This window comes from Paralichthys olivaceus, chromosome 22, assembly GCF_024713975.1.
Source record: "Paralichthys olivaceus isolate ysfri-2021 chromosome 22, ASM2471397v2, whole genome shotgun sequence".
Taxonomy (NCBI): Eukaryota; Metazoa; Chordata; class Actinopteri; order Pleuronectiformes; family Paralichthyidae; genus Paralichthys; species Paralichthys olivaceus.
In genome coordinates, this window is record NC_091114.1 from 2874711 (window position 1) to 2899011 (window position 24301).

Below are 24301 nucleotides of genomic sequence, written 5' to 3' on the forward strand. Positions count from 1 at the left end.
TCTGAAATAACACATTTGCTCAGTTTGCCTTTAGTTATATATTATTATTAATGATAAATGATACTCATCTATGTGAAGACACTGATCACGTTAATGATTTGTCACAATAATTATCAACAATGACTTAATAAGGTGGGAAACAGATAATATCAATATTCAACACTTTATTTCTATTAATCTCATTTTCTCACATTTTCAGATGATCCCTTCTACAACATTTCAAAAGAAAAATGTCCCATTTTCACTAGCCACTGACCAACCCTTTTAACAAATCATGGTCAATAATCAACTTCAATATGAGAATAAAAATTTGACAGTATAGTCAGTACAGTCACTGGTGAGCTGTCTTATTTTTAGAACAGGCCTGCGGGCTACTCATGTGGTCCTTGGGGGCTACCTGGTGCCCGCGGGCACCTTGTTGGTGACCCCTGATCTGGAGTTATCACCTGGCTGACGCAAGAGAGAGAGACAGGGACAAGAGAAATTAGTTAGGTTGATTTTTTTTTTTAATTACCCATGATTTTTTTTTTTTACTGCAACTGCCTGTGTTGTATGCGTGCCCACCACCCAGGTGCCAAGACTGGCCATTGAGCATACTGGGCTGCCATATTAGTTGGCTGGTGGACTGTCAAATATCTGTCAAAGTCTGTACAGGCTCTGTCAGTGTTTTTACTGACCCTCTGTATGTGCTTGTCATGGTGCACATGAAAGTGTGCTGAATGTGGGCTTACCCTAATGGGTATCGTGGGTGGGTGGACTTTTTTTGGCCTCAGATTTTGATTCTGACAACCTTTGAGAATCACTGGTATAAAAGATGAACTGCAACTGACAGCATATTTAAAAAAAAAAAAAATGGCTGCATGGCCAGACATTGAGTCAGTCACTGTATTGAAACAGCATGGTATAGGACAAGCAGGAGCACACTGACCCATGAAAACTCACCTCTGATGTAGGGATGCTCTGGAAATGAACCACTGCATGGACATGTGCAATAGGATGTCAGAGGGGGGGGAGGATAAAACAGGATCTGTACCCCATACAACCACAGACGTATTTATTTCCATAGCACTCTGCTCCCCTCATTATTTTTACCTGCCACTTTTCCGAGATCCTCAGATGTCACAGAAATGTTTCTTCCTGTCTGTAGCACATCCAGGCCACGTGCTGCTGACATTTTATCGATCCCTGTCTGTGTCATCGGCTATTAGCGGTGGCCTTCTCTTGTGGGATAAAGCATTTGATCTCGCCCAACTTGAAGAAAATACACCGCAGGTTGCTGTTTTAATATCGAGCTCAAACCACAGCAGATCCAAAGGCTACTTTCCCTGTGCAGAGCCTTTGTTATGTGTTGTTTGACTATGCAGATTACACACTACACAAAGCGCACTTGGGAATGAGACAGATTAATGGATTACTGTACAAACAGGGAGAGTGTCTTTCAGGCACAGTGAATTCAATGCTTTTAGAAGAATATGTGACAGGAACATGACAGAGGCCTGTGGTGACTTGCTGGGAGCTTTCGTTCAAGCAGTGTGATGGACTTTCCCAGTGGGATCTTGGCTCAGTTAGATATTAGCTTAAAGGGCAGCACAGTCAGATGTCTGGTTGTGGTTCTCAGATTTTGCACCATCGTCTTTCCAGCTTCTTAAATATATCTGATATAGACATATTCAGCTAATACACTATTTCTGAGTCATTAAGGAGAATGTTGTGAGTACAATTCCCATTATGTGCTATAATGGTTGAACATAAATCCATCAACGTTTTTTTGAAACTTAATTCCTACTATTAAGAGGTGGACCTGGGCCAATTAATCACTTATCAATTCAGTTTTATTTGTATAGCACCAAATCATGATAATAATCATCTCAAGGCACTTTACATAGAAGTAGAGAAGAGTAGAGGGCCCAGGCACAGTTGTGTAACCATCATGTTTCAGCTCTTTAAGACTGTTTGTTATAATGAGAATAAAAAAAAGTGATACATTTAGATGTAAATATGTTATTTATGATAGCACCACAGCCACCTCCAACCAGAAGGTTGGCAGTTTGATGCCCAGTCTTCCCCATCTGCATGCCGAAGTGTCCTTGGGCAAGATGCTGAACCCCCGAATTGCCCCTCGTAGAACAAAAAAAGTAGTGTTAATAGATGCACTGTATGAATGTGTGTGTGAATGGGTGAATGGCACACTGTACTGTAAAGCACCTTGAGTGGTCATCAAGACTAGAAAAGTGCTATATAAATACAAACCCTTTACAAACCATTTAATAACAATAATGATAATTAATAATAATAAGGATAATAATAATAGTCATCTGGATCCTGCAGCTCTAGAGCCAGAAATACCTACAGAATATGAAAGAGAATGACTCGAAGTTAGTGACACGTAGTAAAAAAAGATATGGGTGCAGAGAGAATAAGAGAGGGACAGAGAAAAGTGCTCAGTGCATGATGGGAGTTCCACCAACAGTTTAGGCTTATAGCAGCATAAGAGATGGTTCAGGACTCCATCCCTAACTATAAGCTTCATCAAAAAGGTATGTTTTAAGTCTAACCTTAAATATAGAGATGTCAGAATAAGTAGGAGGGCCCATCTGTGTGTGTGTTGATGGATCTGTATCACCCAGAATGAAGCCGATTGCAATGCTCATCTGTTTGTAGTCCCCCTCAGCCTGCTAATGTTATAGCAACACTCTCCTTCAAAACAGCTGGGCTCGATAGTGTGAGCAATCTGCTGCACGTCCAAGTGAAAACTGAAAACAGACCCAGGTTCTCCAAATACACAGAGTCATGAGGCGACATCGGTTTTTCTCATCTCATTAGCAGAAGAACGGTGTGAAAAAAACTTTTATCAACAGCTTCATCTTTAGTCGACAATGACACTTCACCGGTTGCTGTGACAAACGGCATAAGTGGCAGGTCACATCAGTTTACACCAATTAGTGTTGTTATGACTAACTTGGCGACTTGGCTGTTGTCGGGTTTGTGTGCTCTCTGTAAGCGGGTGTCTGCCCTCAGCCAGAGATCATTTGTCAGGGAAGAAGTTCACACTCTTAAACACAACGTCTGCGTCTGTAGTTTCAAAAAGTCGAGCTGAGGGATACATCTTCACTTGAGTGCCTCACATCAGTCACATGGTTAGTCTGTCATTTAATAACCCTTGAAATAGGACCTCTTTCAGTATTTGGATGAAGAGGCTTGTAGGAAAACAAGGTGCTGTTTCAATTTGTCATTTCAATCCATTTCTATGAAAGTAGTGGTTTGGGGGACTGTATTGGCAGAGGCATTTAAATACATATTAAAGGATTGATTGGGTTTTTAAGACCCACTAAAAACAACCTACTGATTTAGAACTGAAAGAATGACATTCAATGAACTGAAGCTATTTACTGTTCTGTTCAGCCACATGACCAGCAAAATATTACAGACATTGCTCTTTGCGTATAAAGAAAATTGAAAAGACATTAAACTAGAAGGGCACTTAGAGAGCGCATTACTCCGCCGAGGCCAAACAGTCTCCTTACTTTTTAATTCACTAGATCTGAACTTTTTTTTCGCATTCACACCAAATTGCACACACTCCTAGATATTAACCTGACTGATTCTTTTCTCATCAAGATCAATTAGTTATTCTCTGAGAAATTCAAGAAAATGTTGTAGAACACCTTACCTTGCCATGTTGAAAGTGAAACACCTAAATGTAAAGGGTTCTTTCCTTACCTGGTAATCTTTCCATTATTTAATTTTTTTCATAATTCTGCTAACTAACAGACAGACAAACAAAGGTAGATGGATATGTAACATCCTTGGTGGATGTAAATATGTGATTTATTTTTTTTTTAAATCAAATTGGAATGTTTTACCATTATATTTATGAATATTTAATGAGAATAAATGAACAACTACATCTCAAACTGTATTTTATGCAGAGCTATAATACCATGTCAAACATTTTTAGACACCATTTCTCTATTTATAAAATGTCTTTTTCTGTTATGATTTCCCTCTGATCGACACATGCTTTAAACTTGCACCATACACCTATACCATCAATTCTTCTTCTATGTTCCTGACCCCCACTGACATGATTCCAGGGTACCTGGAATTTACCATCAGTGCCACAGAGTGGGGATGGTATCCATGTTTCTGCGTCTGGCCTCTCCTGAGCTACTGCGGCTGGTCGATTGTGGCCTGTGGATACAGTGTTCCAGGGCGGAATCATTACGATACTGCTGCCCTCATGCTGGCAGGTTAATAACCATGCTCATAGTCACTGGCTGATTATTGATTTCACTGGCTTTGGGAAGGTAATCTTGAGACAGTTTCTTCTTGTCATTTCCCAGACATTTCCTGTTGTCTTCTGGTTCATAAAACCTCCGTTATTCATTTATGGAAAGAATCATTACAACAGGCTGTTTTGCTGCTTTACTCTTTTGTAGCTTGAACAACTGTGTGTTCTTGTGTGTATGATTCAAATGCTTGATAAACCGCAGCCTCTGGTCTTTATAAGCCTGTTACACTCCAGCCTCATATTGCGTCTTGTTGTGTCGACCAGATAATATCTGCTAAATGTTGAAAGGAAAGTTCTGAAACCCGTTTGTCTGTTCTCTTCATTTCTTTCCCGCACGGAGAAAATGATGTTGTTCCCTATTATCTGTGATAGAATTTATGGCCGCCCCAGTTGATGTATATGAATCACTCTGTTTGAAATTCAATGTCCTGAGAAGTGTATTTGTCAATTTGAAGTGAGCTCATGATTCATCTGAGCTGATCTATTCATCGTGTTGAGATCCTCGCTCTGTGGAAGGGGTAACCATTATTCTACAGAACTGCTCTGGTGATTAAACTCAAAAATCAAGTCATGGCGCATAATGAAACAAAACCTGAGCAGATAATACTTATCCAGTGGCTGTGGAATATTTATTTTCAGGTCTATATAGCTTTGATAAAGAGAGATTGTCCCTAACGTTGCCATGTGTAAGCACGAGACAGCGATGATGCAAACTTGACTTGAAAATGGTTTCTGTGCTCACGTTAACTTAACAACATAGAGGCCATTCAGAATTATTGGTCCAATAATGATCCAATGACAGGTGGACAGGTCTAAGATCAGGTTTGAAAACACCCAAGATGCATCGAGAACATATTTGCGTCTGTCTCAAATGAGCCAACAGTCGTTTTACACTTCAGTGTTTCTCACACTGTACATTGATTTATCTGTGGCCACCGACACAAAATGAATACTGACCACAATTGATTGATTTTCACTTTTTAAACCCCCTCCTGGCCATGTGCCACACACACACACACACACACACACACACACACACACACACACACACACACACACACACACACACTGTAAGTCTATAAGCAGGGGTCATCAGTGTTCCTATTACAGGGGATTTACAGAGGACCGAGCTCCCCCAAAAGAGACCTGACCTCCTCCATTTTAAGCTTGGACGATCTGAAAAACTACAAAGCAATGGGGAATTATCTGACTATATTTTTTTAGAAACTTTTTGCCTTTATTTGATATAAGAGAGAATTGATTTGTAGAAACACGTTTATGTCGCCAGTCTGTCTATCAGCATGCAGAGTGACGACTTGACTGCTTTTCCTGATCACACACCTTTCTTATTTATCTCAGCCACAAGATATCTGAAACTGTGATGTGTTTTGTGTAGTGACAAATAAGTAATGAAACATGAAAGAGGACATTTCTGTGGTGGTTTTTTATTTCTCCTTATTTGTGCAAGTGCAATTCAGTCGTATTTTAAACCGTGGCACTCTAGGTATTTCAAAATGAGCCGACTCTGGTGTAATAAGGTAGAGATGGAAAAATTTGATGACAGATTGATAATAAAACATTATTTGGGCCATTTGCCAATTTCACCAATTATTCATGATTCTTTTGCAGTCGACACAGTCTAATCTGGGAGCACACAAGTCACTATAAGTGACTATTATCGTCATTTTTGTAAAACTAAATCAAATAAAAATGGAAAACAGTGTGAAATGTGTTGCTTGAAGTGATGAGCCCACAGAGAATCATCAGCTGAATGTGCTGCTCCCCTCGGGGGGGCTTTGTAGTGACTTTCATCTCATTATATCTCCAGACCACAACTTGACTGTGTTGGGTAACTCTCACTGATTTTTATAGAGTCGTTTTCAGATCCACCAGCGAGCTGCTAGTGAATGTTGGACTTACGGCCACAATAACACCACGTCAATGGAATAATAAAGTTAAATAGCAGCTTCTGGGTTTGTAATAAGCTCCCCATGCTACTAAAAGTTGATGAAGCACTAATGTTCTATTCACAACTTGTCTCCGCCGACCAACTGGCCAAAAACAAGTTATTACAGTTTAAAATTTAAAAACTAAATCACAGATGATATTACTTCAGTCAAGATGACTGCTTGTGATAGTTTACAGCTACATTTGATGAATTTATGAAATTCTTTACACTGGTACTGACGGCTGCACTGTTGGAGATTCTCTCTGATGCGATAAAGCCTTTTAAAATTAAGCTTCTTGTTTGCAATTACAGCTCCAGCACCAGGGACATAGCTGGGAGTTGACATAGTCTGGGGCTAATCCGTAGACTTTATATAAAGATGCAAGCCATGACAGCTCCCAAAGGTGAAGCCAAATCATCTGGATCGCTCCCTGGTGGCTGGCTGCAGAACAAACTCCGTCCCGTCCATTTTTGTAGATGGATCAAACTAAATAATCAAAGTACATGTCAAATACATTTTCCACAAAGGTGGTTTCTGTCATTTTCTGTAATTGTCATCACACTGATGTTCAAATGGTTAATTTTTCAGGTAATTTTTTTGCTTTTTGACCTGATAAAAAGAAGTTGAAAGGCCAGAATGATGAGTGATTTGTCGGGTCGGTGTAAGGGCTAAAAAGCAGTGCCCATATCCTGGATATTTCCTGCTTCATTCTTGTTCGGTGGGAGAAAAGTAGAGACATGTCTGACATGGTGAGGTCAGGGTATTTTTTTTCCAATGAGCCTGGAGTGCTCCTGTGGGTTGAATGGAAATGTGTAGCCTTGAAAAAACCATGAATCTCTTAATTTAGCTTTGTCCTTTCACTGTAAATAGCATGAAAGCTTTTCCGAAGGTTTTAAGGATAATAACATTGTGCAATCATTCATTTGTTCTGCAGTGAATTTTCAACTTCTTATTGGAATCTTGATCTAAAAACTGCATTTATCCTCCCAGTCAAATCTCTCTGAACGAGAGATGAAAAAGTAAGTTGCATTCACAACACCACTGAAGTATAGCGGCTCTGTGGCCCACTCCCCTTGCAGCTGAGGAGGAGAATGCTGTTGTTCCTGTTGTCTGGATGTGAGAGGATGCAGCCTCCTACCTGACTTTTTTTTATGTGTTTATATCTCTACATTTATGGGAACAGTACAGCGTGTGGGTAGTAAAAGGACACTGACACAGAAACACAGTGAAACATCACAACCTCTAGACTTGCTGAACTGCACGTCTGCTTTCACAGACGTGCCAGTCAATAAGCGGAAGCAAACTCAGGGTCAGACTTAGAGGCGTCAGAATCGAAAAAATGTTTTTAGTTTTAGTTGATGGAAGTGTGAGGAATATTAACATCTACCAGCTGCTGGAATTCATATATGAAAACAAATGGGGGTTTCATTTAAAGATGTTAATAATTTTTAAAACAGACAGGAGTCAAAGAACAAATTCTGGCCTTGCTTTTCATATATAAAACTCACAAATTTTAGGCTGTGTCTGAGTTTTTTCTCTTCTTCCCTTATTCCCTCTAACATTTTCTCCTGTCTTTATTCAAGAGCGTGGTCTTTCAGTTCGAGATTGATTTTCCGCTCAGATTTTCGAATGCTCTCACTCAAAACCCTGCGCTCAAACATCTGCCCGATTTTGTGTGTGCTCCAGCTTCCACTCTTCTCATCGTGCTCTCGCTGCCTCTGTAGACGTCTGCTCTCTGAGTTCTCTTCTGTTCTCGGTTTTTTCTTCTGATACTGTAAAGACCGTGCGCTTAAATAAAGATCCTACATAAAATAGTCTTAAGTGTAAGGGAGCAGTAACTTGTGATTTCAGACACTACAGTTAAATCACATGTAAGTCTGTAACTCCCATAAAACCTCTTTAATATGTGATGCATTGTGTCTGAAAGTACATAGTACAATGGGCACTATATGTTCTGCCTTTTTTACACAGTCGAGTTGTAACTCAAGCGGAAGGACACAGCTGTAAGTGGGAACCTTAATGTTAAATGTCAGAATGCACCAGCAGATATCACAGTACGTAGTTTAGCTCAATACAACTCCCTCGCTGAAGTGCTGCAGCTGCCAGCCCGGGTACTCCCACTACTCTCTTCTACAGTCCGATAGAGTTTGCCTTTGATAATGGCCATTGATAATAATAATCAGCCATCGTTGTGCTAAGTGTTGTAATGAGAGAGAGGCGGAGAGAGGGAGAAAGAAAAAGACAAATGTTCTCTTCACTTATCGAGAGAATATAGTTCTAGCTGACTCTGGGTTTCTGCTTCAACTCCAGTGGCAGCACTGAATGCACACTGTCCATGAAAGAAGGCTGCAAACGATCACTGATTTAAAAAAAGGTGGAAAAAATAAATTGACTATCGAATAGTTGTCATTGTTATATTTCTGTAGATTGATTTAATCACCTACTGATTAAAGACCTTGCCTTATTGTGAACTTGTGATTCACTCCAACTTTAGCCTTTTATCTTTTTGCTTTACTCATGTTTGACTGGCTGGTTTCTTTGTCTCTACTTTTCCCGACGCAGAGGGTTCGTTTTCTCCTCTCATTGTCAGCAAAGTGAATGTTCAGTTCACTGAGTGAGACGGATGCATCTCATCCTATTATCGACATGTTTAGATCATGTGGACAGCGAACTTCTCATAAACTACATGGGCTTTGCTGTGTAATGCTGTACCCCTGTTCATTATCGCTGGGGCTCAATAAGGTTAATATTAGAAAAATAATACATTTATTTTAATGTTAGTGAAGGTGCCTTTTATTGTCTGCAGGGAGGGGCCCTGTACCTGTTGATTGCAGGGCAAATATCCAAAGAACGACGATTCAGTGACGTGTTTACCTGTTTACCAGTCTTTCTACATCAAAACTGAATGGTTGTTCAGTTGTCTGTTTGCATTAGGGTGAGACTCGTATAACAGTTGTTATTTGGCTATGTAGACCTGTATGGATCCCCAAATTGATCCTTGTTTTTTCTCACCTTAACCTTGTGTATTTACAATCTAAAGAAAAGTTGTACAGGAAGGTGCAAATTGTCACAATATACCATTTAAGAAGCATCATATTCTGGGTGTTCTGAACACCATGAAATGCCTGAAGGTTGCCTGATGTTTGGGTTTGTTAGTATAAAGATCATCATGGTCTGCATGCATTTGTAAATGAATGAGTCAAGCACAGGTCAGGACTTTCATCCAGTGCGACTTCTATGTGAAATCAGAATTTGAAATTGACATATTTTTAGATTATTTCAGTTGCAGTTTAGTTAGGTTCAGGAAACATAAGTAGCTGAGGCAAACATTGTTGGTTGGGTTAGAATAGACCCTTTCCTGATGTTAACCAGAACCAGGCTCACTGAAATGGTCCCTGCAGAGCCTGAAATGTGGGGGTTAAGAGCCACATTATTTATCCACTTTTGGTGCACATAGCTACTTCCATAGTTTAACAACATGTCACAATTTACTTTTATTGTAATCCTGTTTTTTCTCAGTGGTGTAATGACACGACACTGTGTGCAACTGACTGCATTTATTTCGCTGCTCTTCACAACCTCTGTGTGAGCATTTCCTATCTGCGTTGACCTGCCTCACATGTAATGTTCCAGTCTGTGGAAGCGGCCCTACATCCTATTAATCTCCCTGCTGCTTTGTGTCCTCCAGGGCTGAGGAGAGGAAGGACAGTGACGGCGCAGTGGCTTTCTCAAGGGCGAATCAAGAGGGAGGCTGAGACCCTGCCACAGGTCAGATATCTCATCAACCTTTTTCTGACCTCACACTGAACCCACCGCACCAGAGGCAGCTAAACTACACCCGCCTTGCCTTTGGCCACGCACTTAACTGTTATGGTTAAACCGAAATGTGTCTGGTAACAAGAGTAAAAGTCTGTTTATCGACACAACAGCCTGTAGTGCTTATTACACACAAAATTTAAGTGTTGTACAAACCCAGCCACCCACACTCATTTTTCCTTTTGCCAAAGCCTCATCGGTCTTTGGATGTAGGATGTGAAGGTCATAAAAGTGTTAAGCTCGATTGTCAATTGTTCGAGAAATATACGGTGCGATGAAACGATTTTTAAATTTCACCATCTCTCTGTAATTGAATGGCTTTGGTAGCTTAAATATTCAAATGTTGCAGACGACCTTTGTTGCAAGATGCTTGTTTTCCAACCCTCTGTCACAGTCATCTGTTCATGTCGTTTTCTACTCATATCCTAAGGGGACACTTGACACTGTGGTGAGATTATTGATATGGATGCTTTTTACTGCCCTTGTTTTCAGCCACTCTATCCTCCACAGCCCCCTCATTGGTCCACATGCAGTTCTGAGTTTTGCACGCACGCACGCACGCACACACACACACACACACACACACACACAGACCTTCTGAGTAGAGAAGGGGTTCTTGACCAGTGTTGCTAATTCACCAGCAGACAGGCAGCTTTAATGTAGATTAAAGACTAAAAACAGGCCATTTATAATAGAATTGGATTCCCGGTAAAGAGAGCCACTTCGGAGCCCTGTCATTATGGTTTGCATTTTGCATCACAAATTGCAGTGAGGGTTATGTGTGCGTGAGATTTTGAAAATTCGGACCACCCCCTTTTCACCTTACCATTACCTTGACTGACTGTGACGACACTGTCTCACTCCTCCCACATGCAATCTAGGATACAGTCGCTACTCAGAAGAAGAGATGTAATCAGGTCAGGACCCTTAACTGTACAGATTTTTGCGCCCAACAGGTGGTTAGGTTTGTATATTTATATTTCTGGGGGCACGAAGTTTTAGATGTTTTTTTTTGTCCCCATGCAACTTCCTGATATCGTCCCCATGTTCATTATGTTTAGGGAAAGTTCTTTGGTCTTACACCATGCTGCCCCTAGATCCACTTCTTCTCTCTAAGCTGTTTCATTATCGTTGCTGATGAGGCGCCCCTCGCTGTGGAGAACAGATGTTACCGCGTCCTCAGTGGAGTAGAAGTCAAACTGGATGGGGTCCAGGGTGATATGTTACCAACGAAAAGTCTTCTAAATGTCTTCCTCTAAATGAAATCATATTAAGATCAGTAAGTAAGTAAACAATCCCCTTTGCCTCTCTGTATAGCACCACCTTCCCTTTTCTAATTTCGAAACATCTCTGAAGCACCTGTAAAAGATGAGTAACTTAGGTTGAAGAGCTCCTGCCCAAGGCTATAGGGACTTGCAACTTGTTATGGCAGTGATATCTGTTATTGTTGACAAGGGGTTGGCTGGCCTTGTCCAGCTAAGCATGGAAACATGGCTCAGTGCCTTGCTGTACAGATGTCCCTGTTTGGCCTAATGGTTGCCTTGGCAAGGGAGGAGGAGTGGGGGTAGGTTTGGAATGGCGCGAGAAGAAAAGAGTAATTGTAGTCGAAGCTTGAGGCCTGACACCTCGAGAGCAGACATCAGTCTTATCTAGGGCCTCTGTTTATAAAGAAATAAAATTAAACATTTTAATTATTTTTCATCCTGGCTTTTATTCTGATTGAAGTTCAAGGTAAAAGTTTGACTGCTAAAACAGTTAGTTAGTAAATCAAGGTGAGAGAGATGGTCTAAGTCAAGTTGCACTTTTATGTAGCAATGACACGAAGAACTTAGTACTTTGGCTTTTTTGAAGCTAACGTACTTACATGTTTCTTGCTGTTTTTAGTTTCTACCCTCATGGTTGAATGCCCTTATTGGAAGTCTAAATGATATGTAATAAAAAATGCAAACTGAAAAACCAATACAAATATATACAAAAAACAGGAGCCATACCTGTAGAAGACACCATCACAGATATCAACGTGGAAAGACAACAAGATTTGAGAGCTCTTGGTGATGAGGGCCAAAACTAGTGTTGTTGTGCTGTAAACATAAACGTGCGATCTCCACAGAAGAATCTCTAAGTTCTGTCCTGTCTCATGCTTGCTGCACCACCTGAAGCTCCGAAGATTTTCCTGCTGTTGTGAACGCGTCTCACCCAAGAAGCTCCTGCTGCATTCTTTATATGTGAAATGACACCATTCTGGCCATTATCCTGTCTGAAAGCTGATAAATCATTTTCATTATTGTCAAGCTGACACAGGAAAGACAGTGAAATGACTGGATCTCTGGGTTGAAGCCCAAAGCTTAAAGTATAGCAGCACATCAAGCCTTTGTCGGCTCATTCTCATTTTCCTGTTGATGATTCGCTGCAAGGCTCAGGCCAGCTCCCCCTGATGGGTACCATGTAATTGACGGTAATCACTGGAGGCATCTTACTGCCTCTTGTGCATCTTAATGCTTACAATAATGGGGAAGGATACCCTGCAGAGAAACATTACCTCACAGAATGATTTAGACCCATATATTCATCTGCATCGAGTCCTCACGCTAACCAGCAGGCTGAGGAGTGGATATTGATGCTTGACTGGCCAGTGCATGCATTAGTAGAAATGAAGAGGGTTAGTGTCGGTACAGGAGAGATCAATGGGATTAGAAAACAATAAGAAAGCAAGGTTGATGATTAATGGTGAACATTTTGTGTTCTCCTTTCTATGATGAGATAGTAATTGATAACCTCTTCTGTTTGCATCGTCTCTTGGGTTAGAAAAGAATTGAAAGCTTTTTTGAACACGTCTTGTTCACCATGGATGTTTTGCCAGCTACTTGCAGTTGTGTATTTACATATATATACATTTTTAAAAGACATGTGTCACCCAGATTGCTTTGTCCTCAGGGCAGCTTAAAGCGTGCTGTATGCTTGACACTATCTAATTTGTACAAAATGGTGTCCAATGGCGAGCTGAAAGGTGAGGTGAAAACCCTGCCAGCTCAGTGGCTGCATCAAACTGCCTCCCTTATCTCTCTCCAAGAGCTCTGGATGTTTTGTGTCCGTGTGTCACGTAGAAATAAGATAACTGCTCACTTCAGTCTCTCCTCAAGGAAATGTATGATATTGCCCTTGGACGTACTCAAAAGTTAGTGAAGTAGCTTAATGTGAAAAGTGTTCACCACACCTACGTTCACACCTCTGTGCACCTGGCCTGTGTGAAATGGACATGATTGTCAGTTTAATGATCTAATGAGCATGCTGAGCTCCTCAGGTCACGGTCTGATGAGGACTGGCATTGTGTGAAATTTGCAAATTTCTCATTTATTTCAATGAGGCTGTTATGTGAATCCAGCCTTGTTCTCATAAAAACACACTGAACCCAGAGGCCAGCAACGGGTGAAGTACTGAAACTCAACTTTTGCTGCAACACAATTAGAATGTATGCTGCAGTTCACTCAGGTGGCAAATGTAATATGCAAGTTCACATTCCTGGTTGTTCTCTCACAAGATCTTGGTTGGTAAATCCTGTCTCATAGTATTTTGAATGAAGTACAGTAATTTGGCATTGAGTAAGCCTTCAAATTTGTGGATCCGTTACTCAAATAATAGTTCCCAGATTGTATAACGTTGTCTCACCAGTACCTTAGACAACACAGCCCTAGCCCCTTGCATTTTTAAGATGGCATAATGGTTTTGGGTTGTCAATCCGTCCGTCCAATCCATCCATCTGTTTCTTATTGAAGGAGTCAGCTCATATTTGTCCACTTGGTTTCAAGGATGAAATAGATCCTAAGATGTGTGGAGCATCCACAATTTAGATTTGTTTGTAGCCCCTTGTAGCAACATCCAAAGCATTGTCTATTTTCATGGCTACAACTTTGTGTTCTATTCGACTCAGCTTTATTGGCCGAGCATGTGAACATACACAAGGAATCAGACTCTGTTTGTTGTTTCTCTCCATGAACGTTCACACAAATACACTCCACAAATCAAAGCTTAACCAAATTTAATCACTTGTGTGTATTATGTATGTATCCCTAGACTGCATGTTTCTCACACAAGATTGTTCACTGTGGAAACTTGTATTTAACATTTTACCTGATTATGTAGGAATTAGTGATTAACGTGATCAATAGGTGGGCATCTGTGGCTCATGAGATTATGTGGGATATCCACTCACTGGAAGGTTGATGGTTCAAATCGGCTCATCAAGACTGCATGTTGAAGTGTCCTTTGGCAAGACACTGAACCCTAAATTGCACTAAAGTGTGTTGGCAGTGTTTGAATGGGATGCATAAGTGAAATAAAATAGCTAGGATAAATATAGAAGCACTGCATTAATATGTGAGTGAATGGGTGATTGTGACTCACAATGTAAAGTGCTTTGAGTGGCCATTAAGACAAGTAAAGGTCTACATAAATGCAGAAGATGATCTATTTTCAAAACTTCTAGATGTGATGTATTTATGTATTAATAATGTATTCATAATAATAACAAAGTTTGTTTGCAACAGAGAGAGAAAACTAGTAGTGATATCCATTTTAGATCATTGTTTTTTAATTTGATTGCTGTAAAACATTCAGCAATAAGTTTTGACATGAATGCAAATTATCTTTGGGGTTTCTTTTCAATGCAAATTTCAACTCAGCCCATTGAAAAATAAACAATTGGTGAGGCCAAGAGTACATATAAAGAAATATATAACAAGAAATCACATAAAATAGCGACATTTAGCTCTGAGGTCCAAACCTCTGAAATTCAAAAAGTACAGCGATCGAATGTGCAAGGTCCCATGACTCTAATAGAAGTTTTTATATGAATTTTTCAAGGTGCATGGCATGAACGGGTAAAGGTTTTGCATTCTGGGTGGGTTGGAATAGAATCACCTGCATTGTATGGGTCATTGCTCAAGGGTACTTTGATACATATGGCCGCCAGGGGAATTAACACTGTCCCTCCAGTTGGGTTTATTGTCACTTACTGCATGTTTGGAAAGAAAATCACCAAATTGGTGAAGCATTCAACTTCTTTCATACCTTCCCTTTTAAATTTGTTCGCTCACAAAAGAAGCTGCAAAGTGTCAGAGGTTTCATTTATCACCATTTGTTGTATCCTTATACTATGTCTCCCGTCCTTTGATTATTTGTCAGGGGAGTTCAAAGACTCACTTTGGTCTCTGTCGTCCCCTGCCTCATTTTTTATCTCCCAGTCCTGTCAGCGCTCTGCAGCCTCTGTGGTGGCTGTGGATCTGGAGGTTGAAAGGGTTGTCCGCTAATCAGAAGGTTGGTGGTTTAAAGTTTCCTTGGGCCAAGACACTGCACCCCCAAATGTCCGGGAATCTGATGAGTGATAGACAAAGGACCAGATATAGAAAGCACTGTATGAATGTGTGTGTGAGTAGGTGAACTTGAACTGTGATGTTCCAGTGGTCATTACGTTTAGAGAAATGATACATAAATGAAATCCATTTACCATCTTCCTTCCATCCCCACATCTTTACTTTCTTCTCTGTCTCCATCGGGATTAGATTATCTCTCACCTCATGAGCCTGCAGGGGATGGCAATGACATTTACACTGGCAAGATTGGGGGGGGTGCACATATGGATTCAGGCCTGGTGCCGGCGCAGTGAGGAGAAGAAGTCTACAATATTCTTTGTGAATATCCAACAGTAAGACCAATTAAAAAGCTGCTCATTGAAACCCAGCAAATGAAAATGAAAAAAAAGAGCTCTTACTTTGCTTTAAATCAATTGAAGCTTAAGGCTTCCATTAGACAACTTGGTTTGTATTGATTAGTTCATGGTTGAAATATGTCACCAATCAGTTAGCATTGTTTTTTTCCCCCTGGCCAGTGTCCAGCCAGTCATACTGACAAAGTGAATGTGTTCCAAAGAGACAGGACTGCCCATCCATTTTGTTTGATTGTTTCAATAAACAGAACTTAAGAGTTCTTATTGATAGTTGTTATTGATTTTACTCACAGAGCTTTTTTTTCAGTTTGCTGGCCTTGAAGCATTTGTAAGGGAAGTTTCAAGGCATTTTGAGCTGTCAAATAAAGCTGGATACATTTTATGTCCTCAGAGGAAAGGTACATTTGTGTCAACGTTTTGGGAGTGTTTAAGTCAATATATGCATTTTTAATATTTGCTTCAACTGATATTACATGCCCTTTCACTGTTTATGTATTTATAAAATTATAGCATTTATTCAGGAATGTCCACTGACCTACATGCAACATTTACAGCACCTTCACATTCCTACAGGAAAAAGAAATGCATTTTTATTAAGACATCAGTTGTTGGTTCTGGGTTCGAACTCTGGTTGCACTTTCTCCTTGTGCTCCCTCTGTTCTTTAAATTGTCCGCAGGTGTTAATGTTAGCATGGATGGTTGTTTGCATCTATGTGTCACCCCTGTGATTCATCAAGACCTGTCAAGGGTCTACTTTGCCTGTCGCCTAAGGTCAGCTGGGATTGGCTCCGGCCTCCTCCTAGGCCTGAGCATTCCCTCTCCGAGCAGTGATATAATAATCACTGATTCAATTAGACTGTCAATTCTTACAACAGACCATTATTTGCATAGCCTTACTTCCGTTGATCAAACCCCAGTCGGACAGAGCATTTATATTTGACAATTCGACAACAATTTAGTGCCACATCATTTTGTGCATGGCACCTACGGCAGTCTAGGGTGAGTAAAGACTGCTTTTAATGGTAAATGCCTTTTATTTAGATAGCACTTATCGTCTTGATGAATCAATTTGCTATACAGTACACTTTTTCGCACATCTACCAGCATAGCCATCACAGGCTGTTTGGGGTTCAGCGTCTTACCCAAGGACACTTTGGCAAGTGAAATGGGGGAGACTATGATTGAACCGCCGACCTTCTCGCAATTGAACAACCATCTCACTTTTATTTTTGAAACTTCATACAGTAAAGTTTTTTGTTGTTTTCTTGAGACAGTAATGCAGTCACGGGTAGCTGGATTCAGATTTGAGAAACTTTCAGAATATAATATCTTGGCATCTAAACTTTGGGGAGCAAATCACTTCCCTGTGTAGAAATGAAGCCAGTTTCTCTGTGTCTAGCAGAAAGAGGATTATTGAATCAGTATTCCTGTCAGTTTTAGATTATGCTGATGCGATTTAAAAGCATGCAGCTCATATCCTCAAACCTCTGGTATCATTCTGCCTTCTGTTTTTATGAATGGTGATGTTAAAGGTACACATAATTGCACCATGTACATGAAGAATGGTTGATCCTCTCTACTTATTAGACTAGTCCAGTGTCCATTCTGAACATGTCTGTTTGGACTGAGCTGTGTGCTTGTTTTGTGTTAATGCTGGTTGCAGCTTTATGAAACTGCAAAAGTAAGCAAAGTGTTAGGATGATTTACTGAATTGGAACCTCCCCGATCTCAAATAATAATCGGCTTCGACTAAAAAAAAAAAACAATAGCAAGAGCGAGTTGAATGGAAAGCTTCACCAACCGGATTTTGCGTACTTGTACAGCTGCGACTAAAAACAACAATATATTCCCAACTCACCTGCAGCTCGCGCTGTGAAATGTATAATCCCGCCATGACTAAATCCATAGTTATTGTTTTTCCACTGCAAAACAGAACACATAACGTCGATCTTCCTCCATGTGGGGGTCTCTTCTGAAGTCACGTTTAATCACGTGAATCTTCCACACTCCAGCTGAGAAGGTGGCAGTAATGCGCCGAACAGTTGTTTGCCAACCGCCATAAAAAAACTGAAGAAGAAGATATCACAAGTTTCTGTGAGAATTCAAGTGTCTTGATTCACCACTGGGAATTTGTTTCCTACAAATCATCCAGTGTGTGTTCTGAAGATTTTAAGGATACAAATTGGTTAAATCTGTCATTATGACTGTTCCCACGTTTTTTTAAATGAGTGAAGAATTTAAAATCCTCTAGCGTGTAGCAGCCCTAAGTGAAATATTCCCCTACTGCTCGTTGTGGGATCCATGTGTTGAGATCCCTCCTGTGCCACCACACTGCAAGCTGCTTTTGTGTTTGTCTGAACATGGCCTGTATCTGCTGTGGAGTAACTAATACAATAGGAATACCATTAATAGGAACAGTCCATGTGTCTCTACAATGTGATTTTGTCAATATGATGCTAGTTAATTAAAGGTACAGTGTGTAGAATTTTGTGATATCTAATGTTAAGATTGCATGTTGCAGCTGAACACTCCTAACCTCACCCTCTCCTTCCAAACATGAACCTGTGGTAGCTTCAGTTGTCATGAAAACTCAAAAGGTGTTTAGTTTGTCCAGTCTGGACTAATGTAAAAAACATGGCGGCCTCTGTAGAGAGGGTCCCCTCGATGTAAATATAAAGTATTTAAATATAAAGGGCCTTTTCTGGGGTGAAGAAAACTACAATTCATACAATTTAGATGAAATGAACTAGTGAAAACATCATGAGGATTATTCTACATTAAATTTCTGCCAATAGATCCCTTTCACCTCAATCTTACACACTGGACCTTTAAGGCATTTTTTATGGAAGAAGATTCATGGGCCTTTGGATCAAACTGGAGTAACAGTCAGTTCTGCCTCAGGAAATGACTCAAACATAACGTGTGCTGGAAACAGATGAGAGACTTAGAGTTCATGGGAGGTTTTCCTACAGCATCACAAACAGACTAAAGATAAACTTCTGTCAAAACCTTAAAAACATCAAATACAAATGGTATGCATTTTGGAATCAATGGCTCTGATCATTAAAACCACTACTTTTCAAATAGTATCATGAATCAAGCTTTTAAAAATATTAAACAGTGGTCTGTTTTAAAGTCTGAAAATATCTTTGCACTGATTCATCTGATTCTTTCATCAAACTCAACTTGACAAGTTGGTGACAAAGAAAACTTTGTGAGCCGAATCAAAATGTGAGAAACAGTTTTATCTTCCTTAAATACAAACACGCTCCAGTAAAAACAAAAGCAGGCTAACATCAATATAACGGAACCAAATGACATTTGCTTTTTGTGAATGTATCGCATTTTTCTTAGCCGTAGCTGACAGGAAGGTGCCATATTACAGTCTATGTTGTTGACGTTGACTTCGTCTCTGTCCTACTTTGTGTATGAATATGTGTGTGTGCGCGCACGTGTGTGTGTGTGTGTTTGTTGAGCAAAGTCAGCAGTTTGGATTCCTGCAAAGCCCTTCTTCCACTGCACAGTGTAGGATTCAGCGTGGAAAGAAAAGTTTGCATTAATTCTTAGTGTCGACATTTTTAAGTATAGGCAAAGAATATGATTTTCTCTAGAATGTGATATTTGGTGGTGATGCCTCTGCAACAGCTTTGTGACTACAGCCTGGCCAGAAATGGTCATGTCATGGTCATGAGTCAGATCTGCATCCTCAGCCTCACCTCAATTAAAGTTTTTGAGAAAGTTTTAATTAAAAGAAAGAGTTCCTTGAAGGAAATTCTTCTAAAAGTTAAAGTTAAGGATTAAACTAAACTTCCTAGAAAATGATTTGTTAATCACTGACCCATAAAATAAAGCATTACCAATTTGTTTACGTAAGTGAATGTCTAAATGGGATTTCAAATCCCTGCCCACTCTGCTGAGAATATAATTCTGGTGGAGAAACACTGAATCCCAGTGCAAAAATACTTATTACAATAATATTCAAGTTTCAAGTTCATCTGTCCAAGAATGGTCAAGAATATAAACTTCCCCATCACTGGTAATGTTGGGGAAGTCCCAGAACAAATACTGACTTGATGTCCTCATTGTAGCTCTGTCCCCCCCATGGGAGATTTAAAGTGTTCAGATAAAACAGGAAATAAGACTTTCCCGTTATTCACATTATGTTATCTGCTGTTTATTATCCAGTGGATGTGTTTCCCACCGCTGTCTCAACATGCACTGACAGCGTGAGACAGTGCACACTACCAGTTCGCCAAAGTCAGCCGAAATGTATCTTTGTCTTATATTTTTCCTCAGCAACATCTCCCTTTTATTTTTTTTGTCTTAAAACATTAATGGGTCACTACTCACAAATTATGTTGTCTGCCATCACCCCAATATGATTGAGAATTTTATTTGTGGCGCTTAGCGTTAAGAAATAATAAATTCCAGTGTTAAATAGTCGTAGCTCCACTAGTTCCTAAACTAAACCTGCTGACGGTATATGTTTTCTTATTCAAAGTAATGACTACTTCTTGTGCAACTCAATTGAATTGGCCCTTTAAGAAAGTGGTTATATAACTCAGGGTTACTGCAAATACTTTGCACACATTGAAATATTTTCACTTCCTCCAGACTTGTCATCTCTGCAGTGACATTTTATGAAAATGCCAAACATCTTCCATTTCCAGTTCCAGTTTTATGTAAGTGTAAAATTTGTCTTTTGACATTTTTTCTAACCAAAAATAAAAACTTCACTTTCAGCTTTATAGGACAACATGATAGACATTTTTTATTTTTTGCCAAAAAAGCTTTAAAAAAAAAAAAGACAGTAACAACTTAAGTATGATAAATAAAACAGAAAAAATGTTTATTCCATACTTACCTGTGCATATGCCACTTTTCAATTTTATTTCGTGCTGTTCTTTCTCTCAATAAAAAACCTTGTTGTCTTATCCACTTTTTCTTGGTTTACCTACTCCCAGTAAAGGGAACTCTCATGCATACTGATATTTCAGACAACTGTGGGTTCCAGCTGTGTGTTGAGTGAAGGCCCTTTCCTGTGTCAACATGACAGTGACCCTTTGCATAAATCCAGCACGAGATGTGCCTGCCATGCAGCATGTGTGTTCACTGGTTTTTTTTTACACTAAACCCTGTTATTGTCCCAACCTTTACATTCTAAAAAGCAAGGATAATTGGAAATGTCATTTCTGCATGCAGATCCAAGCTGTCAGTCTTAATTTGAGACATTGCTGCACAATAACGTAAGCTTTGTGGGGGTGGAAGAGCTCTGGAAAATATTCAGGGGGAGGAATTACATTTCCAGACAAAAAAGCGAGAGGGAGAGAGAGAAAGTCTGCAGCACTTCAGAGCACCAGATTGTGGTATACCAATCTAAATTCATTTACTGCTCGTGAGTTGACTGTTATTGTATCTTGAAGCTATTGAGCAACCTTGGACAACAAGGGAAGAGGATGACTTTTTAACGGCAGCTTCCAACTCTTCACTGCACAATTTGAAAGAAAGAATTCCTGCTTTTGGTTGAATAACACAGCAGACAATTGATTACTGTGTATTTATTCATGCTATATGAAAGTAGCCAATATTGCTTGAGGAAATGTCAGGATTATATTACCATCTTATGAATATGTGTGCAGCTCTGCAATGAAAAGTAAATTAGAGTTGCGAGTTTATTAAATATTAATTGCCTTGAAATATCCTATTTAAAATGCATCTCAAAGTGTTTTTCTATAATATTGAGCTACACATCTTGAATTATCGTGCAGTCATAGCCATAGCAAAGAACTGGGGGAGCAAATATGAGGAACTGTAGACATTGATTCATGCTTGGGGCTGTGGAACACAAATTCATCTGACTCTGCATTTTTTTTATAAAGCTTGTAATTTAGTTCAATCCTCCAGTTTCAGTGGTTACACAAAAAGCAGTCCAAGTAGAATGATACTTTGAAGTTTCGGCATCCCATTCCGCACAACCACTGTAATGAGCCGAGGTCAAAAAGACAAATCTCCACTAACCACCCTTAAAAGTCTTTTTTTCCTGTTTTACGAATTAATTTAGTTTCCTTCCAACTTGTAGTGTTTTCATTTTGGTTGTTTTGTTTTCTATATTTCAATTTTATATTATATAAAATGTTAAGTTTTTGGGAAAGAGCCATGGAGATCTTTCTTTTGTCAGATCACGCCAGTGACCCAGTGAGTAGCAGTTCCACTGGAAATGTCCAAAGGCTATGCAGACAATATTAACTCTACCAATTGAAATTAGCTGCAATTCACTAAAGGGCGGTTGTGAGGTCGTCGCCAGCGTTCGATCATCACATCGCCCGGTCAGTAGTGTAGTGTGAACTCAGAGCGACTGTAATACTCTGGATCACAAGGCAGCGAGTCATGTGCTGTGAGCTGGACAGCGATTCAATTCATAATTTGAATAATTATTTACACCCTTTTCAAGACAAACATAAAGAAAATAGGCCCATTTCTTCCTACCCCTTAATTGTTACAATTTCAGCTACAGTCCTCTAGGCCTCCATTTAGTCAGGATGACCTCTGGAGCGCCCCCTAGACAACTCGATGTTGTGAGAGTGGATGTTCTCCCTATATTAGAAATTCTCTGTTTTGACAAATCAAAATGTCTGCCATCAGAGAGATGAGATCTATTTTTATGAGAGGCGCGCACAAAGCAAAGTGTGCCACTCACCGAAACAAACTCAAACAGGAGATCAAAGAGAGAAGACATCACAGTGCTGCCTGTGCTGTTTGATTGACAGCTGATCAAAACACAAACCCAGCACGGTTTTAACAAGAGAGGTTTAAAAAACAGGTTTCCACAGATACCACAAATTATCACTTTAACTATGTGCTATTGCTTTTTCATTATAATATGTGTTTGCGTTACTTTTCCTCGATCTGCAGTTGTCTGTTGGTTATTTGTATGGCATGAATGCACTACATTAACTGATTTATAATGAAATTGACCCCTCGTGTTTCCTTTTGCCAACTGCTGGTCACAGCTGTGCTCTGTTTGTTTTCCTGCCTGATTGACAATGAGAAGTTAAGCAATGCTGTGACTGCTCATCCCTCATGTACATCTGGTTCCTTCCCCATGTGACTATTGTTGAGAAATATATTGGCAAACCATCTCCACTAAACCTCCATCTGGACTGAAACACATGACACCAGTGGCTAGATGCACACACAATTCTGCGATAATAAAACTGACAGGTTTGTGTTTAGCTCCAGTCACAAAGGTCTGCCAGTGTACCTTACAGGCGGCAAATTTTATTACACTCTGCACTTGTGTTTTGTCCTTAGGGCGGTGCTAGAAGAAAGTCAGTGGGGTAATAAGATACAAAGGGATTATATGGTTCGTCTCTTGCAAGGTTTTTCTGAGCGTGATCCTAGAAGAGGGAATCTGTGAAAATCATTAGGATGGTGAATATACGTATCAGACTTCATAGAAATATACTGCTGCATTCTGTCTCCTTGATATTATACTTCCATAGGACTAAAGTGCAACAAGTTGTTTAGGAATTGTACATGCTGGATGGATTAATGTTCAGTGCTTCAGTTAAAGTTAGGGAAAGATGATGGTTTAGGCTTAATGTAATAACCACATTGTGTCTTGCATAACGTTTGCCAGACAGCCGCAGCATCATCCAGACAAACACTTCGTACCATCAACTGTGCCCCCCCTCTAATCTGATCTTGTAATGTGTTCAAACTAGTATTACACAGTATACCAAAAGTAGAAAGGTATCGCGATACCCAGCCGTGAAAAATGTTCCGATACCTAATTTTGTTAGTTTCGGTACTTTGTTAATGACATCTTGTGCACACAGGCTGCAGAACAGCTGCTCCGCCAGCGGCTGCTCTACCAACGGCTGCTCTACCAGCGGCTGCTCTGCCAACGGCTGCGTGTCGCGGTTGTCAGTTGTTCGTTCTGACTGTGGGCCATCAGCCTCAGCTCTGCAGCAGAGCTGCTACTGTAAGCTGCTGTTTTAACACAGAGTTTATACGGAAAATGACCATAAATGTGTGAGTGAGTTTGTTAAAGAGAGAGACAGAGAGAGACAGAGAGAGAGAGAGAGAGAGAGACACTACTGCCCATCACCTGAAGTTCTTTACGTTAACTTTGAATATAACTACAGCCTTTGTGAGGTTTCTGCTATGTATCAGATATATAGATATATAGATATATATATATATCAGCTGTGCATCTTTTGCTCCTGCAAATATTTCACGATGAAATTATAAAAAAAAACAACAACAAAGATGCTAGAGTGCATTTATTTTGAAAAGGGTGTCCTACAGGAAATGATAGGGTGTGAGAAGAGCACCTCTGAACAGCAGCTGTTATTTAAGTTTGATCTTGATCTTTACAATAATCCTAATTATATAAAGTCTTAATGCATGAATACAAACAAGCGAGAAAACACTTAACAAATAAACTGCAATTTAATTGAGCATGGAAATAATGAACATTAATGACATTGTAAGTCTGGCATTTCATGGTGAAGAAGCTCA

At 39.8% G+C, this 24301-nt stretch overlaps 1 protein-coding gene across 1 annotated transcript in view; it reads left to right on the forward strand.

Moving 5' to 3' along the window:
• Nucleotides 1–24301, forward strand: part of adam19a (ADAM metallopeptidase domain 19a) — a 195635-nt gene that overhangs the window by 26445 nt on the left and 144889 nt on the right. The window contains exon 2 of the mRNA XM_020100203.2: nucleotides 9929–10008. Coding sequence (XP_019955762.1) covers nucleotides 9929–10008 — 80 coding nt within the window. The remainder of the gene's footprint in view (nucleotides 1–9928; nucleotides 10009–24301) is intronic.